The sequence below is a fragment of the Python bivittatus genome, unplaced genomic scaffold (genome assembly GCF_059951505.1).
Source record: "Python bivittatus isolate LINGU-HERP-01145 unplaced genomic scaffold, Pbiv_v1 ctg000050_np1212, whole genome shotgun sequence".
In the NCBI taxonomy this organism is placed as follows: domain Eukaryota; kingdom Metazoa; phylum Chordata; class Lepidosauria; order Squamata; family Pythonidae; genus Python; species Python bivittatus.
In genome coordinates this window covers 11,776,531-11,795,704 of record NW_028277033.1, presented here as the reverse complement: position 1 = coordinate 11,795,704, position 19,174 = coordinate 11,776,531, and the positions used below count along the sequence as shown (strand labels likewise).

The 19,174-nt window shown below is 51.3% G+C and overlaps 1 protein-coding gene across 5 annotated transcripts in view; it reads right to left on the bottom strand.

The window, feature by feature from the left end:
- Positions 1-9,462: 9,462 nt before the first annotated feature.
- ARID5B (AT-rich interaction domain 5B) overlaps positions 9,463-19,174 on the bottom strand; it is a 164,778-nt gene continuing 155,066 nt past the window's right edge. For all 5 annotated transcript variants that reach the window (XM_088130006.1, XM_088130026.1, XM_088130018.1 and 2 more), the window contains 2 exons: positions 15,647-15,842; positions 9,463-13,312 (listed from right to left, as the gene is read on the bottom strand). In XM_088130006.1, the coding sequence (XP_087986132.1) occupies positions 11,219-13,312; positions 15,647-15,842 (2,290 nt within the window). In that variant the 3' untranslated portion in view covers positions 9,463-11,218. The remainder of the gene's footprint in view (positions 13,313-15,646; positions 15,843-19,174) is intronic.

Sequence of the window (19,174 nt, the reverse complement as noted above, 5' to 3'; positions counted from 1 at the left end):
AATAAATGCATTTTAATCTCAGTGAATTCCAACAGCTGAAGCTCATGCAAGAAGCCCGGTGCTGAAGCTGAATTCCGTGTCATGAAAACGGCAGCGCCCGGTAACTCAGCAGAGAGTTGGAAGTCCGCATGCCCGCCCACCTGCCCCACCATCTCCCTGCGCCAGCGGTCTTTTCGCCGGTGCAAGGAGGAGGGCGCCAGGCCCGATGCGTCAGAGCTGCAGCATCTCAGTCGGTGGCGCGGGCTGGCCTGTTGTCCTGCATGCAGATGGAACAAGCCCCGCTCCAGACTCTAGAAAAGCGAGGAGGCCGGTGTCGTGCTCTTCGAGCCTTGGGTGCCATGAAATCAACATCACACGAAATCCTGGCTCTCTTCGCAGAAATGTAAGGTGAATTTTCCCACATAGGTAATTGGGACACAAAGGTTAAGGGTGAAGGCAGGAACCCAAATCTGCTGGATAAAAATGAGGTGCCAACTATACCATTTGAAATAAAATAAAAGATAAGGCAGGCAGTTAATCTGTTCTAGGTCTGGACCAGCTGCTACACTGTGTAAAGGACAACTTAGTGTATGACTGTTTGAGTCTGTCACTATGTTTATGTGCCCCAAAGGATTAGCTTTTCTGCTTTTCCTTGATGGGAATAACAGCTGAGTTGGGGGGGGGCACCCGCATTTAATTATAATGAAACAGTTGTTGATTATAGATCCAGAATTGGTCTTAAAGTTACTCTAGGAGAGTGGGTGTATTTGTTAATAGCTCATGTTTTGTGCTACATAATCATTTCAAACAAATACGGTCAGGTTTCTACCTCATAAGCTACTGGTTATGTTAAAAACAAACAAACATTAACTATGACCAAGTTTAAGTTCAGTGATTTCTGCATGCAAATCCTACACAAACAAACATGGTTTAGACATCCAACTTCTCTGAGAGCTGGTTTGACTGCTCTTTGATTTAGTCTGGGAAGTATTTCACCCATTAAACTGGCATCATCTTCTAAACTTTTAGGGTTGAGTGGCTAACTATCTCCAAATGTTTCAAATCCTCTTTTTGCCACAATCCTTCCAAATCACCCCCCCACACACACACACACACACGAGTTTCCCCAAGTTCACCCCACAGCCAGCGTTGGCATCAGGAACCCTTGGTTCCCACCTTCCCCAACCTGCTGCCCTCCACAAGGTTTGGGCCTGCAGTTCCAGAATTCGCACCCAATGGGTTCAATCCCACCTTGATGAGCTTTTGGAGAACCCTGGACGGGCACAGGAAGGTTGCACACTTTCTTCCAGCTTTCTGAAGCTTTCCTTTTACTGGGTCATCTTACCTGACTAAGGATGCGTGGTGGAGCCTGCCAGCCCCCCCCCCCGTCCCATGACACCTCCTGGCCATGCCAGTGCATCACACCAAAAAAGAGCCCCAGAAGAAGGCTCTGTTCCTAATGGGGGGGGGGGGCTGTCAGGAATAGACCCCGTCAGTTTGACGTTGGGTTGTGTCAGGCCCGGCCCAAGAACGACGACGAAACAGTTCAGTTCCTTCACCTGCTTACACCGTACAGACAGCATCTTGCCAGACTAAGTCTGTACTACAACAAGTGGATCTACCCTGGGAGATCTAGGGGGTGGCTCTCCTGAACCCCCTCCTCTTCTCACGCCCCCCCCTGCAGACTGTGTTGCCTCTTGCCTCCTCCCCCCTCCTGGACTGCGCCCCCTCCTTCCCAATGGCCTTGGTCCCCCACAGGCCGTGACAGGAAACTTCCCTTGGGGCCTGGATGGGGCTGCCCCAGACGGTCAGCCCTGCTTCTGGAGGGACAGTTCGCTTCCAGCCTGGGCGCAGGCCGTGCTGGGCAATGGAGGGGGGATTTGGAGGAAGCAGGGCTGGGGGTGGGGTGGGGACTATGACTTACGGAAACCCTGGGCAGCTGGACTGCTGCAAAGTGACAATCACCCCGGCAGACTTTGTAGCTCCTTTTGTGTTTTGGAGAAGCCTCTTCTGCACTGGAAGGGTCCTGTTGCCCGAGAGTCAGAGGCCAGTTAGCATGTAAATGTTTTCGCTGCGCTCATGACTCTGCTCCCACTAGTAACGTCGTCTCTGTATTTGTTTGCAGGAAGCGGGGCAACCCAAAGCCATGTCTTGCTGCATTTTAACCTGCCAGAAACCCACCCTTGGGCAGCTTGTCTGAGTGGGAAGAGTGAACTGCCCTGGCCGAGTGCAACCCCGAGGGTGCCTGGGGTCCTCGCTCTACACCTTCACCAGCACACCCTGCCTTCACCCACTCAAATATTTTTTATACATGTCACCCACCCTTCCTTTGTCAACGTAACTTGGCAGATGTGGTGCTGTCTTTCCTGCAGAGACTTAAGGTGGTGAACTTGGAGATCTCCCCTCCTCTGAGACTTGTAACAACTCTGCCAGGGGGCTGAGTGACTGTCCCTAAGCCCCCCCCTCCGGGAGTCTGTACAGCTGAGGCCTTTCCCATCCTGGTCCAGCACCTTAACCAGTGTGCATTTTTCCCTGTTCCCACAAAATCCTCAAGCTTCCGCAGTTGTGACTTTAAATAGCATCTTCTTATCCAAAGGTATTTGAAAAGTAAAATAAAGCAAGTGGGAAACCATGTTCCTCTTTCACGGACAAATAAAATGGGTCTCCGTCTCAAGCTGTTTTTGTAATGATTCTTCCACTGAGAATCAGAGGAGCTTCCTTCATTCTTTCAATGAGGGGCTGGGAAATGTGCTCCCAATCTGTGCATGGATCGGTCGTGCCAGATTCAGTTCTCTGAGGCGTTAAAGGGTTTGAGAAGAGCTGCAGGCTTCACCAAGGAAGAAATGCTTCATTTTTCAAAGATAGCTTGATCTGTGTGGGTTTTTTTGTTTTTGTTTTTGTTTTATTTTGTTGCTCAAGGTAAAAAATGCACACAATGCCATCTTGTGGTAGCCGAATGCTTGCACCTTTATTTTAGAAAGAAGAAAACACACCAGAAGCATTCTGTACAACCAACGTCTTCAGAAAAGCCAGGATCCTGCACAGAGTGCAGGGCAGAGAAACCCACTGATTTTAATGCCCATCAGAGTTTAGGCTGCAAATCTCTGCAGGGTCACTAATCAGATGGCCACAAAAAATTACTTGCTGCCTTCTGGGCTGGGCTGGACGTCCATGCCGTTTATCCTCTTGTAAACCAACAGTGTCGTCGCTCGGTCCGCTTTCAGCCCTGGACTGTGTTAGTGCTCAGGACATTGGTCCAGAACCTCGGACAAGCCGGGCCTCGCTGACGCATTTCTTTTGCCTGGGCCAAGCAACCCGAAGGCGGCCCAGGCGCGCTCTGGGCCGGCCATGGAATTTTCTTTCAGGGTGGTCAGGAGCGGGTGGGTTGCTCCTGCGGAGGCAGGTAGGTTTCTGGGCCCAGGGCAGAAAGACCCGGCCCTGCCCCACACCAGGGGGAGAAGAAGGAGGCAGCTCAGCTTCCGGAGATGGTCGCCTCCCTTGGCGTGATTTTAGGACGACCCAGTTGCTCGCTCTCCCCGGGCCCTCGTGGGCCACTTGTGCCCAGCAGCTGCTCAGAGGAACAGGAGCTACTTGCAAGGAGGGCTGTAAAGTCTGACCTTCATGCACCTCCTCAGACCAGTCAGATGTCGTGTTGAGTGGCAGCCTCTGTGCAAGACACGCTCGTGAGAGACAAGGGCACTGGCAGATTGACTGCTTTTTACCATAAAACTTGACTGGTCTTGATTCTATTATATTTAAAAGTGGGTGCTTTTGCGAGAGCATGTTTTGACAGCATGAGCTGCTGCAGGAGGGATGGGCTACCTGCAAGTAAACGGAAACCTATGAAGACTCAAAGTGCTCAAAGTAATGGAGAAATCCTTTGTATGGCCCTTGATGGACTATTACTGATGCTCTGATGGAACCATTTATTTTCTTACATTTCAATCCTGCTGTTTCTCCAGGAACTCAAGGCAGCATCCCCTCTAATTTCCCCCAACTGCCACCCTGGTGTGGGGGTGAGTGGCCAGCCCGAAGTCACCCAGGAAGCTCCTGTGGCTGAGGGGGAACTTGCACCTGGGTCTCCCAGGTGCCTGACCAACACCTTAACCTGCCATGTGTCTCCCACAGGAAGGATTCAGGCAACAGGAAGTTGGCTTGCAAGGCAGTCCCTTGATTAGAGATCCTGGTTGGCACAGACCAGCATGATCCTGGTTCAGTTAAAACTGGGTTTTGGTTGTCCTCCTCACCTATGGCCAAAATGTGTCCAGTTGACCAATATTATCCCTCTTGTTAGCATGCAAAGTTGCCCCTGGTATGGAATGACATAGGCTGATGATCTCGTCTATGAGGGACAGCAGAGAACAATATCTCACCCCCCCCACCCATCATGGTGTTGGCCAACCTCACCTTTCATGTAATACTTCGTATGATAGAAAAGATGGAGCTGGGTGGTCAGCCTTAGTTGTACCTGTGCATCAGAAGATGATGATGATGATGATGACAGCGACGATGCAGCAATTTTTCCTCCATTTTTGCCACCACCACAATCCTGCATGGCAGGTGAGGCTAAGAGACAGTGAGTGGCCCAAAGTCACCCAGTGAGTGGGGATTAGAAGTTGCCTCTCCCCAGTCCTAGTCCGGCCCTTCACTACATCACAGTGGCCTTTCTGGTTCCATCTGGGCTTGCAACTGCTTCCTTTTCTTGAAAACTGCAGTGAAGACAGTGACTTTCTTTTATCAGCTGGGGGTGCACTAATCATAATTTCTGCTTCGGCAGCTTTATGTGACGGTCACGTGAGGTCCTTCTCTTGTTTATGAAAGTCTTCCCAGTTACTGTGGAATCTGCTTTGTCCAGTTTTCCATTTCACTGCCATGATGCAATGTTGTGTTACTTCAGAGCCCGCTCAGGGCTCCAGAAGGCCACAAAGTTCTGCTGCAGATCCAGAGCGTTGCTGGCCTCACAGAAGCCCCCCAGTGCCGTTGACGTGGCGCTCTTTCTAAATCAACTTATGAGGCTCCTTCGTTCTTCAGCTGCCATCGAAAGATACCACGAATGGTATGTAACTTCTCCACATCTCTTTCACAGACTCGTTCTGCAAACTGCAGGGAGATGATCCTCCTGTGTGCGGAAACCCAAGCGCCATGTCCCTCCACCTCCCAGCCACTGGCTGTCTACTCCATTCCTGGCCTCTGCCTTCGACACCGAGCTAGGAATTCTCCACTGTTTACTGGAGCTGCTGAACAATATTTTCGGGGCTTATGCGGGCAAACGTTCAGTAGCCATGCTAACCAGACCAAGATGATTTGTGAAAAATAGTAAACATGTATAATTGTGCAAAATATTCCATAAGTTTACCTAATTTATTTAATTACAAAATTCCTTTTTTCTGGTCTCAGCAGACTCCTACTATCTAAGCCAAACTAATCTCAATCCACTTCCATTCTTCAGTCTGCAAAGACGTAACTCCCTATTTGGAGATGTTTTTGGTGCCTGAATGGCACTTAGATTATTTTCATTTGTTACCAATTGTGCAAGTGTCTGTGGTTGTGCATGCTCACACCTGTGGATGTATGTGGGTATGGTGCTTCCAGATAAACTGCCTTTAAGATATTAATGAAAGGATTGTTGAAGCCGCCTGTAATTCTCCCTGAAAGAACTAAAGAAATAAAATTGTTTATACATATATTAAACACAAAAGAGACAGATAGTAACATTTTTTATTAAATATTACAGTGGATCAAAAAGTACAAAATATCTTCTGCTCGCTAGGTGATTGGGAAACTATTGGCACATAATACAGTATCAAAAGCATTAATACATACAATTTGGAAAACATACAAAAATTGAGTGTTTATACTTGGCTCAGCTTTTATTTCTTTCTGGTAGTGTTAAATTTATTTAATGTGAAAGGTTACTCAGTAACCCTTTTATTTTTTTAAAAATGTGGAACTCTGTGATGCTATTGGGCTATTTTTTTCTATATACAAATAATCACCTTACAGGGTGTATAGCCTACAGTAACATGAATGACAAGAATGTATACACTATGTACAAACAAAAGAGTGCTTGAAACAAGGTATAAACAGCTAGTAGATTATGCTGCCTTTGTTGGGTCATATTTATAACATTGGGGAGGAGGAGATACACATGAAATATCAAGCACGTTTACAGCAAACATCAGTTAAGTGCTCAGGATGCGGACCTCAGACTGGAGGTGTATTTTCCCATTACAAGGGATACAAATCATGAAATGGGACAGATTTATCACCCTCATTGCAATGTACTCTGACCAGATTTACTAAAGATGGATTGTGTGTGCTCTTAAAATTATTTGGGACAGATGTCTCAGAGCACGTAGGTGCAGAGTTTGCATTAAAGATGCAGCTGCTTCAATGGGTTGACATCCAGAAGCAGCCATATTTTTCAAGCTCATGTGGAAACTTGAGAAAAAAGCCACTCTCTTGAAAAGGCGCTGTGCTCCTGCATGTCCTGAAGCAGCCCTTTCTTCCAACTCTTTTGGGAGCTGAGCATCCCCACACACCCCTTTCAAGGCAAACCTCTTCCAGCCTTCCATCGACTGGACAGCCCTCGAGCTGGGGAGCCAAGGGGACGTCCCTAGATGCTGTAATTGCTCTCTCCCCTGTGGAGGAGCAAGCGCGGATGGGCCACGGGATAACCTCGTAACCGCCCCCAGCCAAGGAAGGGATTGTGACCCGCATGGCCAGATCCTCCTCTGAGGGGCCGGGGATACTGCTACCCCACTGAGGGGCTTCCATAGGATGTCAGAATGGAACCCAGAAGCGCGCGAGCTGCTCTGGGATCCCGTGGCCCACCTGGAGGCAAACCTTGCTCCGGAGCGGAAGGGGAGTAACCCCGGAGGCAGGAGCAACCGTGTTACTCTCCCAAGCGGCGCCCAATGTCTTCAGTCTGTGCGACAGTTCAGGAAGCCAGGAAACGGGCTGGTCTTATTTTGGGCTTTATTAAAATGGCAAACCGCTCTCTCTTCTAATTACTACAATAAGAATCCAAGTGCAAAAGGCCTCACCCGGTATAGCGTTGCTAGTTTTTAACAGGATGTTATATGAGAAGCATTTTTCTTTGTCTTTGATCTTAGCAGCTTTCAGAATCTTTATTAAATCCTGAGCAGAGTGCACTGGAACTGCAACACACCTCGCGTGCAGCTCCCAGCAAAGAGGTTTCTTCCTTACCGTCACCAATTATATTTTGCTCGTTCCTTTACTAGTCTAGCAATAACAATGGCTTGATTGCACAAAGAAAAACTTGTGCAATTTTATTCAGCAATAAGGCCTCTTGAACTCAAACAAAGCCCCATCTAAGACCCTAAAAGTGGTTCTCTGCCAGTGGAAAATGTAATACTTAAGAGAAATCGGGGATTAAAACAAAGAAGAGCATTTAGAGAGGGAAGGCATGCTTTCTGCTCTCCAGAAGGAGCCCATCATGCTAACACTACTTTCCATTTGCCCTCAAAATGGCTAACATATCATGAGCTTTCCAAAAATAAGTTTATATTTCTTTTGGACCCAAGAAGGTGGAAATAACTCTTCACCAGGATGTTTTAAAATAGTCTGAATCATTTCCAAAATGATACAGGGAAACAGGGGTTGTGATGTGCAAAGCCAGCCCATTCACCGTATGGTTACCCAGTCCAACTTTTAGAAAGGAGCCCCCACCCTTAGCGTGGGGTCAGGAGCACCGCGGCAGGCAAGCCCCTTTGCCAGCAGACGCCCCCCTCCCCCCCCGTCAGTCGTGGGGAAGAGCAGCTGCCCCACCCCGCCCCGCCCCGAAGGACGGTGCAGGCAAGGGGAAACGGCTGGGAGCGGTGTCCCACCACGAGCAAAACACCGCCGCCTTCACGGGCAGCAGGCCCTTCAAAAAGCCAAAGGAGCTCCCTTCCAAAACAAGGGGCCGTCCTTGTGTGCCAGGAATGCTCCTTCGGGCAGGAGCTCTCCGCCATCTTCTCTGCAAATTATCCTGATTCAGGAACGGGCCGCAGCAAATCTGGTTCTAGCCCTCTTCCCCAGCCTGGCCAGCTCCTGCCTCCCCTCCTTCAGGACCATTCCTAAGGTCAGTGCAGCTTCAGCAACCCTGCCCTCCACGGCATCAGCTCGACGGGGACGGTCTTCTCTTTCGCTTTGGAGCCAGCAGGAAAACCAACCCCCTTCCCCGCCCCGGGCCCAGTTACGGGCTATGTTCTACAAGCCTGTTTATGTGTCGTCTGTTAATATAATTTTACCCCAAGAACATAAAAGCATTTAATTGAAGATAACAGTAGCTATCTATTACTGTGTTTCCTCCCACCAATATATATTAAATAGCTTACATTATGTATCGCGACAGGCTTCGTATCACAGTAAATTTTAATATAGGATGTCGGGCATGCAGGCAAGTTGCATTTTAAGTAGCTTCCACTAGGTTCCAGTAGTCTGGATGATTTACTGCATTTGAACCAGGGTAGATTCAGATCTTCACCAATTTCCTTCAACTGCAGCCTTTCTGCACAGATGTCCATCCTTCGAGGCCCAGAGCAAAGGCAAAGCCACAGCTTTATGGGCTGGTGATGCTCCCGCCAGGAGAAAAGTGCTCAGCAGCCCCTTTGACGGACCGAGCTTGCCCTCTCCCGCCCAGAGGCTCAGACGGACCGCTGTGTAACTCGGCTCTGGGGGTCCCGTGCCAGCTGCTTGGGTGCTGCCGTGGCCAACGGAACCGCCCGTCTCCAGAAGACGCGACCCTGACCTGGAACGCCTGCTCCGGCTTGAGGTGCACGAGACTCGAATCGCTTCCCGCCACACTGCAGTTCCAGAGCGGGCAAGCTGGGAACGTCCCTTTGGCCTGGCCGCAGCTGGTTCCCACGTCTCAGCGGGAAACCTCCCTTGCGCTTGCCCCGGCCAGCTAAGGGCCCAGAACGGCTGGAGCGGAGGCTGGACACGGTTCCGGGAAGGACGGTCTGCTGCCGCCAGAGCGCTCGCCCCGGTTGGCCCCGGTCGTTCCTGCGCGCACGAGGACTGGCGCAAAACCCAACCGGTCTGCAAAGGCCTCTTTGATCCCGACCTGAACCCCCACGGAGAGCTCCAGAGGCTTCAGGAAACCTCGGCGATGGTGGCTCTCGCTCCTTCAGCGAAAGAGGAAGAATCGGTTCATTGCAAATTTCAGTACGAACCTGGATCTCCTGGGCTAGGAGTGGATCAGAATGCAGCTATTTTTTGGTTTTCACACTTTGCTAGTTTTTTTTTTTAATGCAGTTCATGACTCAAAAATCATGTTCTTTTAAGATAAAATTCATGAAGATTTATGTATTTTGAGAGAAAGTATGTTAGAAATGCATTTTTCTGAGAAAATATATTGGAAAATAGATGTTTAAATACATTTTTGTGTGGGTGCAGTTTATTCCTTTTATTTTATCACAGCTGAATGCTGAAATATGATGGAAGAGACTCATGAACAACACATAGGAAACTGAGACACGCTGGATGCAGATTGAGCCATTCATGCTTCGCTCCCCCCCACACACACATTTAACAAGATGGGCCACCTGACATCGCTCTCTCTCTCTGCCCTTCAAGGGTTCACAGGCAAGCTGAGAGCTCCACAGGAGGAGGATGTGCACTCTTGCGGTACAGACAGGATAAAGAGGGCGTGCGTGTGCCAACGTGCCCAGGGCGAAGCACAGGTGGGTAATAAAACGAGGGGCTCTGCCAAAGCCTCACACAGTTGGGCAGAGTCTGGAAACCATCAAGGTCATCAAGGAGAGGACCCCTGGCCTCAGCCCGGCTCAGACTGAGATGCTCTCTGGGCCTGGAAATTTTGCTCTGTGGAACAAGGGCCCGAAGTCAGGCATTCTGCTTCAGAGTTTTGTGAATTAAGCTGCCTTTATCACTGCTAGAAGGCGAAGGTTTAAAGTACTTTGGGGAGTTGGGCCCTTTTGCAGGAATCAACCAATCAAGAACTCAAGCACTTAGCGGCCAGACTGACACAGATCCTGAGTCCCTGGCGGCTGCGCTCTGAAGAAGCCCAGAGCCAGCCAGCCTCTCTTTCAAGGACATCAATGCTCACCGATCCCCTTGGGAGCAAGGATCCAGACCATCGTTACCTAAAACATTCTATGGCAGAGATTCTTGAGAGAGTCTCACAACCCACATCAAAAGTCATCTATACGCCAATGTTACCGAGTAACTTGTTGACGGTGCAGTCCTACGCAGGCTTCCTTTGGAAACGCAGGACCCTTTCACAGCCTAGACAGGAAGATTAAGCGCAATCCTCAGTAAGCACCCAGGCCTTGCGACGGGAGAGCCACAGCTCAGCTGCAAGGCAGGAGTTGTGCAAAGGCCAGGCGAGGGGCCAAGGCGGGACCCAGCGACCTCTGGCAGAGGGGAATCTGAACCTTGGCCATTGCCCGATCTCAGTCTGCTTCTGTCCGAAGAAAGTGGGTGTCCTGTAAACAGGGACCTTGCCCCCTCACCTGAAAGCTGCTTTCAGAATGTAAGCAGAGGAGGAAAGACAGAGAGACAAATGCAAAGTTTAAAAAGCCCTTCATATCCAGAGCCAGAGCCTCCTTTCTTTTACTAAGAAAAGAAAAGGAAAAGAAAAAAAATGTGGCAAATAAAAAGGAGCTGTTTAATTTTTTTCTTTAAAAAAACAGCACATGATACGTGGAAAATAAGAACTTACATAAATTATACATATGAACTCGACACGGGTCATTTTTGTTTCTGAAGCAGATATGTACAGTCTATTTTGTGTTTACTTTTTCTGTTCTGATAGTGTTAAGATGAAAGTTGACACAGTTTTTCTATACATTGCATTGATTTGAACTCTGAAATGGTACCCAAAGAAGCAACATCCACAGACGAGCTGCATTTCCTACCTTCTTGTTTTATCTGAAACACTTCAAGGCCGCCGCACTGGGGGGGGGGGAACAGAGGGGGCTTCTCCTCCGAGGCGGGGTCAAAGCCCACCTGGACTTTGGCTGCCAGGAAACCCCCAACCCTCCGCAGCCCTCTGCGCAGGCAGCAGGAGCACTGGCGAGTTGGCTTGGAGGAAGCCAAGGGTCCGACCTCAGGCCCGGCTAAGCCGGAGTCGCATCTCAGTCAGACCCGAAGTGCTTGGCAAGGAGAAACGAAACGGCGTATTGGCTATCACAAATATTGATATACTTGTTTCGCAAGACATGATCGCGGGCTACAGGAATGTCGTTTGCGGGATGCTGTTTTCTAGGAGCATTTACAATTTTGTGCTCGGGTGTACAGAAGAGAGCTGGGAGGGTGGGAAAGCGGGCTGTGGGTTGAGAGCCGCCAAAGGATAAACGTTGTTGTGCAAAAGGTCTCCGTAAGAGTTCCCGACAGGGGCGGCTGCCGCCAGGTGCCGGTACAGCTGCTGAGAGCTCCCGGGGGAGGTGAGGAACTGTCTGTGCACCATGAACGAGTGGAGTGCGAAGGGCTGCACCAAGGGTGAGAGGGCGGACTGGTTTTTCAAGTACTGCAGCGGGTGGGAGTACCCGGCTGTGGGCATGCGGCTGCCACCCAGGCCGCCGCACAGGGTCCCTGGGTACAAGCCTGTGAAGATGGGGCCTGAGAGGGGGAACTTGTGGCCCTCCAGTGCCCCGCCTGGGGGTGGGCCATGCGCTGGCTTGCTGCCCTCCGCCTCCTGCTCTTTCGGAGGAGCTTCCTTTGGTGAGCACAAGGGCGAGACCGCTCGGATCTTCTTCTCCGAAATAACTTTGTCCAGATCCTCCAGGCCACGCTTCAGAGGGCGAGCTGCCCCGAGGCCCGAAGCCACGGATTTGTGACTTGGGACCGGGTGTACCATCCCGTCTACCTTCCTCGGGGTTGGTGGCTTGCCGGCCCTCAGGAGGGACTCACCCTGTTTCTTTGGGACAGAGACCGCCATTGGGGAGACACGACAAGCCTTAGGATTGCAATCGACGCTCAGAGTCTGGCCGGCCAAGGGGTGGAAGCGGGAAGTGCTTTTGGTCTCCTCCTGCCCCCCGGATGAGCTGCGCAAGAGGGCAGATCCCAGGACTTTTGCTGTCTGTTTGTGGACACCTTTCGGAAGACTCAGATCTGTGGGCTGATCATCTGAGGAGGCTTCCCGGGGGCCCTTGTTCTCCGGCTGATGCAAAGGGGGGTGATAGCTTAGGAGTCGCTTGTCCTGGGGCTTGTGCTGAGGGAACCCAGAGGCATTTTCCACGTACATGTCCCGAGGAAGGTACTTGGAGCATGGCTGGTTCCCGAGGTGGTGCTCGGCACGCCTGTAAAGGCCGTGGAGGGGAGGGGAGGAGTAGAAGTCTGCCAAGAAGCCAGGCGCGTGGGAGTGGCGTAGGGCCCTTTTCTCATTCATTCGCTCTTTCATCTCCTGGATTTCGGACTTCAGTGCGTAGGATTCTGCCAGGGCGCTCAAGTGCTGCTTGGAGAAATCACAGCATTCAGAACCCGCTGTCTTGAGCAGGGATTCATGTCGACGGGCCTCATGAGCGGGCTTCCTGTCCTCCACCGTCTTGGGTTTAAAACTCTGCACGTGTTGGATGACTGATGGCCTGCTGAGTGCTGCGCTGTCCACTGAATGCCCGGGAGACAGCAGTCCTGGCCTGCTGGACAAGAGGTCATCCTTGCTGTTGAACTTCTTCTTGCTGATCAGTGGTGGCGGGGAGCCGTAAGGGTAACTGCAGGAGAGGGCTGCCCCGCTCACCTGTGAGAGGAGCTTCTTCTTTGCCAGGGGTGACATGATACCCGGGTTGCCTTTGGAGTAGAGCAACGGGGTGGAGCCAAACCCAGGATCCCCGTTGAAAGGGCTCGAGAGCTCCCTCTCTTTGAACATGTCAAAGTTCTGCACCACCAGGACTTTGGGGCTCTGCTTCAGGGCACTGTGGATGTCCTCACTGCCCAACTGGTCCACTTTCACCGTGCAGTTGGCAATGTAGTCCGCCATTTCTGGAAGTTTATCATCTTCCATCTCATTCTGACTTGGGAGGGGTAGCTGGAGGGCAGGGAAGCTATTAAAGGGAATTGCTTGGGCTTCATCCTCTAGGCTGTCTGCAAAGCAAGACCCTCCGCTTTGTTCCTGCTTGGGCTCCTCTAGGTCTTCCAAGGGGCTTCTGATCATGGCGCTCAGGAGGGTGTTCGCTTCAGGGGGCACCAGCGCACTGGACAGAGGTGCCTCGGACAGCGGCTCCTCATTGTCCAAGAAGGCCATCCCAGGGGCAGCGGGAGGGGAAAGCTGAGCCCCTTCGACCGACAGCTCCATCGCTTCTGCTATAGTCAGGTCCGATAAGCTCTTCTGCGACGGACATTCCTGACTCTTCTCTTTGGCCGATGAAACCTAATAAAAGATTTTGATAGAAACCGTGAGAAAGCGCCATAGAACTAAAGGCAAGCACGCTTTCTGCAGAGCCCTCGCCCTTCACGTTGAAACCTGCATGTTTTTCTAGTGGCTGCCCCAAGAGTTTTCCACCTGGGGGAAAGGGTAGGGCACAGCCCCTCTCTTCCACTCCACAATAAGCTGCATGCAAAACCCTGCCGCCAGTCTGCGTCTCAGAGGTTCCCGTGCTGCGGGCGGACCCAGCAACATTTGCGGAAGGCCCACCCATTAATTAAGGCAACGGTGGCTGCTGGGTCCACCGTGCAGCCAACCCGCCAACTGGGGTTCTTTCATCTCTACTTCAGATTTAAGGTTTCGGCGCTACCCACACCAGCCCTTGCTAAAATGAACAATGTCTCTTAGCGTATCTGGCACCAAGGGCAGAGTTGGAGGAAAACAAGGCAAAGCCCAGGCTGCTTTCATTCAGAGACTGGGAAAGAGTTGCCCCTCCTGTCCTCTTCCGAGGAGAGCATCCTGGGCCTTAGCTGGTGGAGCAGCACCGCTTTATGCGCTCTCCTGCTTCGGTTTTCTCTGCCAATCCACTTACACAGAGAATGAACCTGAGGCCACTCGTGGGCTTCACCTGAGAATCAGCTGCCTGAAAATCCTTAAAAAATGGCTCCCCTTCCTCACCAGCCTTTACATAGGAGGCCCTGACAACCTCGCTGTTGTCTGAGCTGAGTCGTTGTCACTTTCCTCTCTTTCTCGGGCCTAAAGAGACAGGCTCAGGAAAGATATTTGCTCAGTGCTGCGTTCAAGAGATGGATGGAAGGCAGGAAATGAAGCTCCGTCTTCCCTCGGATTTATGCCTTTGCAGCTGCTTTTAAATTTCCCTGCGCGCTCGGCTTTCCTATTTCCTATTAGTTAAAGTGTCCGTTACTCATTTCAACCTCTTCCCTATTTTTTTCCCTGCAAAGAAAGACCGGCCAAAAGATCCCCCTTGCTGCCGAAAGGCTGCCATTAGCTCTTTCTTTGGTAGAAGTTCTGTCAGTGGCCTGGAGAGCCTGCGCGGTGGCAGGAAAACGCCAGGCAGGCGATCGGCATGGGCCGAGAAGAGCGCCCGGCCCCGCTCTTCCTCCCGCTTTCCTTGTCAGGGAACTCTTGGCCTGGCATTCCTACTGCCGTGGCTTAGGGCAGGGAACTTGTAAAACAGACGGAATAATATTTAATCTGGTACTCAGTTACAGCCCTAATGGCGGAACAGAGTCCAGCTGATGCTGAACTTCACTCTAACTTATGAGTAACCAATTCAAACCACTGTTTGCGGGGCAACCAAAGAGCCATTCCTCCTGCTTTCAGGCTGAGAATAGAGGTGCTTTGCTCTTGGACACCCCTTTCGTGGGGGCCTTCCTTGGGAGGTGGAAAGTTAAAGCTTTGGGCAGAACCATCACCAATCCCCTGCAATGTGAAGGCAAGAAGGCGCCTGAGGACCCAGTTCGACTGGCATCCCGGCGGGCAGGGCTGGCACCCCTTCAGCTCTTTTATTGATTTTATTGTAATTTCTTTGTTTGATTGTTGTGCGCTGCCCAGAGTCATTGAGAGTCAGGCAGCATACAAGTTTAATGAATTATTGCTGTTGCTGGGCAATGCAGAAAGACCAGGAAGTCATGCTATATGCCTGTTGGACTGAATGCCTCATCTTAGTTTTTTGCACAGGAGCAGAACTGCTGTTTTAATTAAATGTTTTTCAGCTTTCCTTCAAGATGTTGCTGGACTACAATGCCTATAACTCCAGATTTCGCTCTGACAGATGTTGTAGTCTAACATCATCTGGGGAGCAAGCAGTCAGGAAAACCTGGAGTTTATGGAGTGATTAAAAAACAGGATCCAAATACATTAGGCATCTCATTCACTGAAATGCCAATTATTAATACATTGATTAATCAGAACTCTATTCCTCTGGAAAACCAGCATCAAAAAAGTAACTCTTCCGCTCTACATGAATCTAAGGCCGATTATTCCCTACATATTGTCAGGAGCGTGCCTGCCAAATTGCCCAGTGCTACGGATGATCCTTCCTTCCCCCAAGGAATTGAGGACAGGTCCTCCACATTAGGCCTTTCCAAGGGGGCTTCTGTAGGCCTTGAGGCTCCGGCGAGTCTTTTCGGAGAGCCGCTTCCTGGCCCCATCGGAGAAGAACGTGGGTCTGGCAGCAAGACAGAGTTTCAGTATTTTAGGGAGCTCTTGTTCCGAAGAGGATCACTGGGCGGGATGTGATCAAAGTGCGGCAGTACAGATACAACGATGCGTGGTTTGGGGAAAGAGAAAACCCAGAACGGGAGAGGCAGAACTGACCTCTGCTGGATCCCGGGGCTTTTGTGCCTCCTCTCGCTCTTTCCTGCTCTTTACGTTTTCATTTCTGATGCGTTTTGTTCCAGTCAGCTTTATCTTGCTTTCCACCTCCTGAGTGACATCTTGTTTTCGAGGCTTTACAGGAGGCAGCGGCTTATCTTCCTCCCCTTTAATGTATCTTTCATAGGGCAGGATTAATCTAAAGAACAAATAATCAATCAGTTCTGGAAATTCTCACCAACTGGAAAAAGCATTTACTGGCCATGAAAAGATTGCGGTTAAACCCCAGTCCACACTCTGGTGCGGGTGTGAAGAAACCCTGTGCCCGGAGGGCTGCTCGGGTGCTGCCAGTCTCTCCACCGGGCAGCCAAGAAGGGCTTCCAGCTTAGAGATCCAGGCTGGGTCGGCTGCAAGCCTCCAAACTGGCCCAGGGGGCCCTTCCATTAGCAACGGCCCTGCGCGTGGCATGAGGGCCACCAAGGCAAGCCACCTGGTGGACCCCTTCTTTGTCCTACTGAAAAGGGAGCACTGCATTTGTTTTTGCACGGAATGGCTGCTTAGCTAAATGAGCCTCTCCTCTCTTGTTACATGCTGGATTTGTGAGTCATCAAAGAGACTTTTAAACTCTTGTTTTTAAAGAACTCTTTGATGCCTTCCTATGTTACATCTTTAGGTAAACATTAAGCAATTCTAAAGGGAACCCTTAGCAAATGTGATGGTTTTAAAACTTGGAAACTACATTCATCCCAACCGGTGTCCATTCTGTTGCTTCCAATCAGCTGCACACTTGCTAGGAGAAAATCTCAGCAGGTTAATAGGGTGTTATATCTGGGGAGAGATTTTAGACCCCTTTTGAGCTGGATCAAAGCAGCACTTAACAAGCACGCTACCTGTTTTCCTGAACTTCTGATTCTTTAAGGGAGCTGAATCAAGCTTTCAATTATAATGCCATTTTGGGCCACTAAATGAAGTTGGTCTGTGCAACCATGAGACTTCCCCCAACCTGGACCCTCATCCCCCCTTGTAAAAATTGGGGTGCTGAATTTTCCATCAGCAGAGAAAACATCTGTGTCCTGGAAAAGTGAGGAAGTGCTGAGGGGACGGGGTGGGGCAGGTGAGGGGACCCCTCTCTACTTGAGGGGAGATGGCTGGGAGTGCCAAAGTATTTCTTTTTTTCAAACTCTGCCTCCTGAATTGTGCAATGCTTTTTTAAAAAACAAATTAAAAAACCCTCAATGCTCCTCCATTCAGTAATTTTTCCCTCCCCAATGTGGCTCTCGATCTAAAAGGGAAGACTTCCCTGCTATTAATGAAAGGGTTACTGATGAAAGTTTTTATAACACATTCAACATGATTAATGAATGACTCATGGCGGGAATAAAATAAGAACTTTTATATGGCAAGCATGTTTTTCAGGCATTTGTGAAGAAAACATACTTGGCTTTGAAAACAACACTAATCTGTCCAAATATCAGACTGCTTCAATTATAGTTTAACGTAAAAATTCAAAGTAGAAAATGCTTTTGTTCAAATGCAGATTTTGTTTTTTGGGTTATTCCAGAATCAGCTCCAGACCGTGTGGTTTAGATTTAGAAGTTCCAACAGAGCGGCCTGGGATTAGCTTCTTCATGATGATAGTGTTTCACATTTTAATAAAGTACAACATAACTTATGTTAAATATAAACCTAATTTATGCTGCATGAGAAACAGAGTCATCAGCAGAGCAAGCTCTGACAGGCGAGGAGGAGGAGGAGGAGGAGGAGGAGGAGGAGGAGGAGGCGGCTCTCCGGCTCAGCCTCTGGCCACCCTCCAAAGGGAGACCGAGCCCAGAGGGACAGATGCAAACTGAGTCGAAACACGTTACAGCTGCTAAAGCCGGGAAACGCTCCCTCCATGCAGGCTTAGCAAAGTAACAGAGAGGTTGCCAAACACTTCCCCTGTAACATTACAGTCAATGCTTGTGGAGTAAAGCTCGCTCGCTCGCAGCACCGGCTCTTCAAGGCCGGGCACGCATCTTCCCCAGCCGGCTCGAATAAGCAGAGAAGTGCGGTTCAGTCTCACACAGAGCAATATTTCTCTCTTTTCTGCCATATGTTAAATATTTAACGAATCAGATTTAGCCAGAACACGTTTGTGCGGCAGGAGTTGTCAGCGCTGCAAAAAAGACTGTTTGGCTCTGGTTGCTACGGGAACGGGCAGCCTCTCCGAAGTCGACATATTCCGCCGGTGAGTGTTTCGGCGGCAGCTCAGGGTGACACCGCGCCGGGGGTCTTCCGCGAACGGGCCCCCCGCCTGGAGCTCGCCGGAGAAGCCTCGCCCGCCCGGCCGCCCGCCTGCCTTATGGGTCGCGAGCTAACGATGCGCCGGAGCCCTCTCCGGAGCTCCGCAGCCGGCGGGCGGCCGAGGCGCCTTCGCGTCGCCGGTCCCAGGCGTTTCTGGGACCCGGGAGAGGCGCGGCGGCGGCGGCGGCGAGGGGCAACCGGGCGCCGCGCACGCAGCGGCCTCGCCGGGAGTGGCTGCCCCGCGGCGCGGAGACCTTGGGGGGAGCGCCGCGGGAAGGAAGCCCGCGCGGACGGAGCCGCTCCGGCGGAAAGGCCGCAGAGCCCCTGGACGGCGGTGGGCAGACGAAGAGGTTTCCGCGGCCTGTTTTCCTCCCGTTTAATCTCTCCCCCTCTTCGACTGTCCTGCTGTGGCGCAGCGCAGGTGCCCACAGGACGCGATCCTATCGCTCCGTTCTTGGACGCTGTCACGATGCGAGCAGAGTCCAGCTGGTGGGAGATTCAACCCCCGGCTGCTCTCTCGGCAAAACGTAACACAAGCGCGCAGCCAGCGGGTCTCTGGGGTCAGGATCGCCCGCCCAGACGGGGAGGATCCCGGCCTCCGCTTCACGAGCGCAGCAGGCGCGGCACTGGCAGCCTGACTACCTCCCGCGGAAGAGCCGCCGCTCAGCCGAAGGCTGCCTCAGCCTCTGTGCGGAACAAAAGGGGCGTTTCACGAGCATGGGCAGAAGTGAGCCGGGGGCCGGAGTCCACCCCAAGCACCCACCCCGCCAACCCCACCCGTTGCACGCGCAGGGTTTCCACCCGGGAGGGCCGGCGGTGAAGGCCGGCGGAGGCTGAAGCTGCTTTTCGACTCAGGGCTCCGGGGCCCGCCTGGCTCAGCGCCACCGCCTCTTCCAACGCTTTGCAGGATAATCCCCGAACGTGCCGTGCCGTGCCGTGCCTGGCAGAAGCTCCCCCCCCCCGCCCCGCCAGATTCCCACCCTATTTTGGCAAGCAGAAATAACGGAGATGGGCCCTAACTGCAGAACAACGGATCAGAGCAAGACTTTCATTTTCATTGGGGGGGGGCATTTGGGGTGACTGTTAAATGACAAGCTTATCCTTTGGTTTCCTGCCGTATTCTTGGTGGGAAACTGAGCTTCCGTGGCTCAGCGGTTTGGCACTAACGTTTGGCGGTTTTCTGGCTGCGCAAAAGAGGAGCCTTTCGGCTGCCTCCGAGCACAGCTCAGCCCTAGCAGAGACTCACCA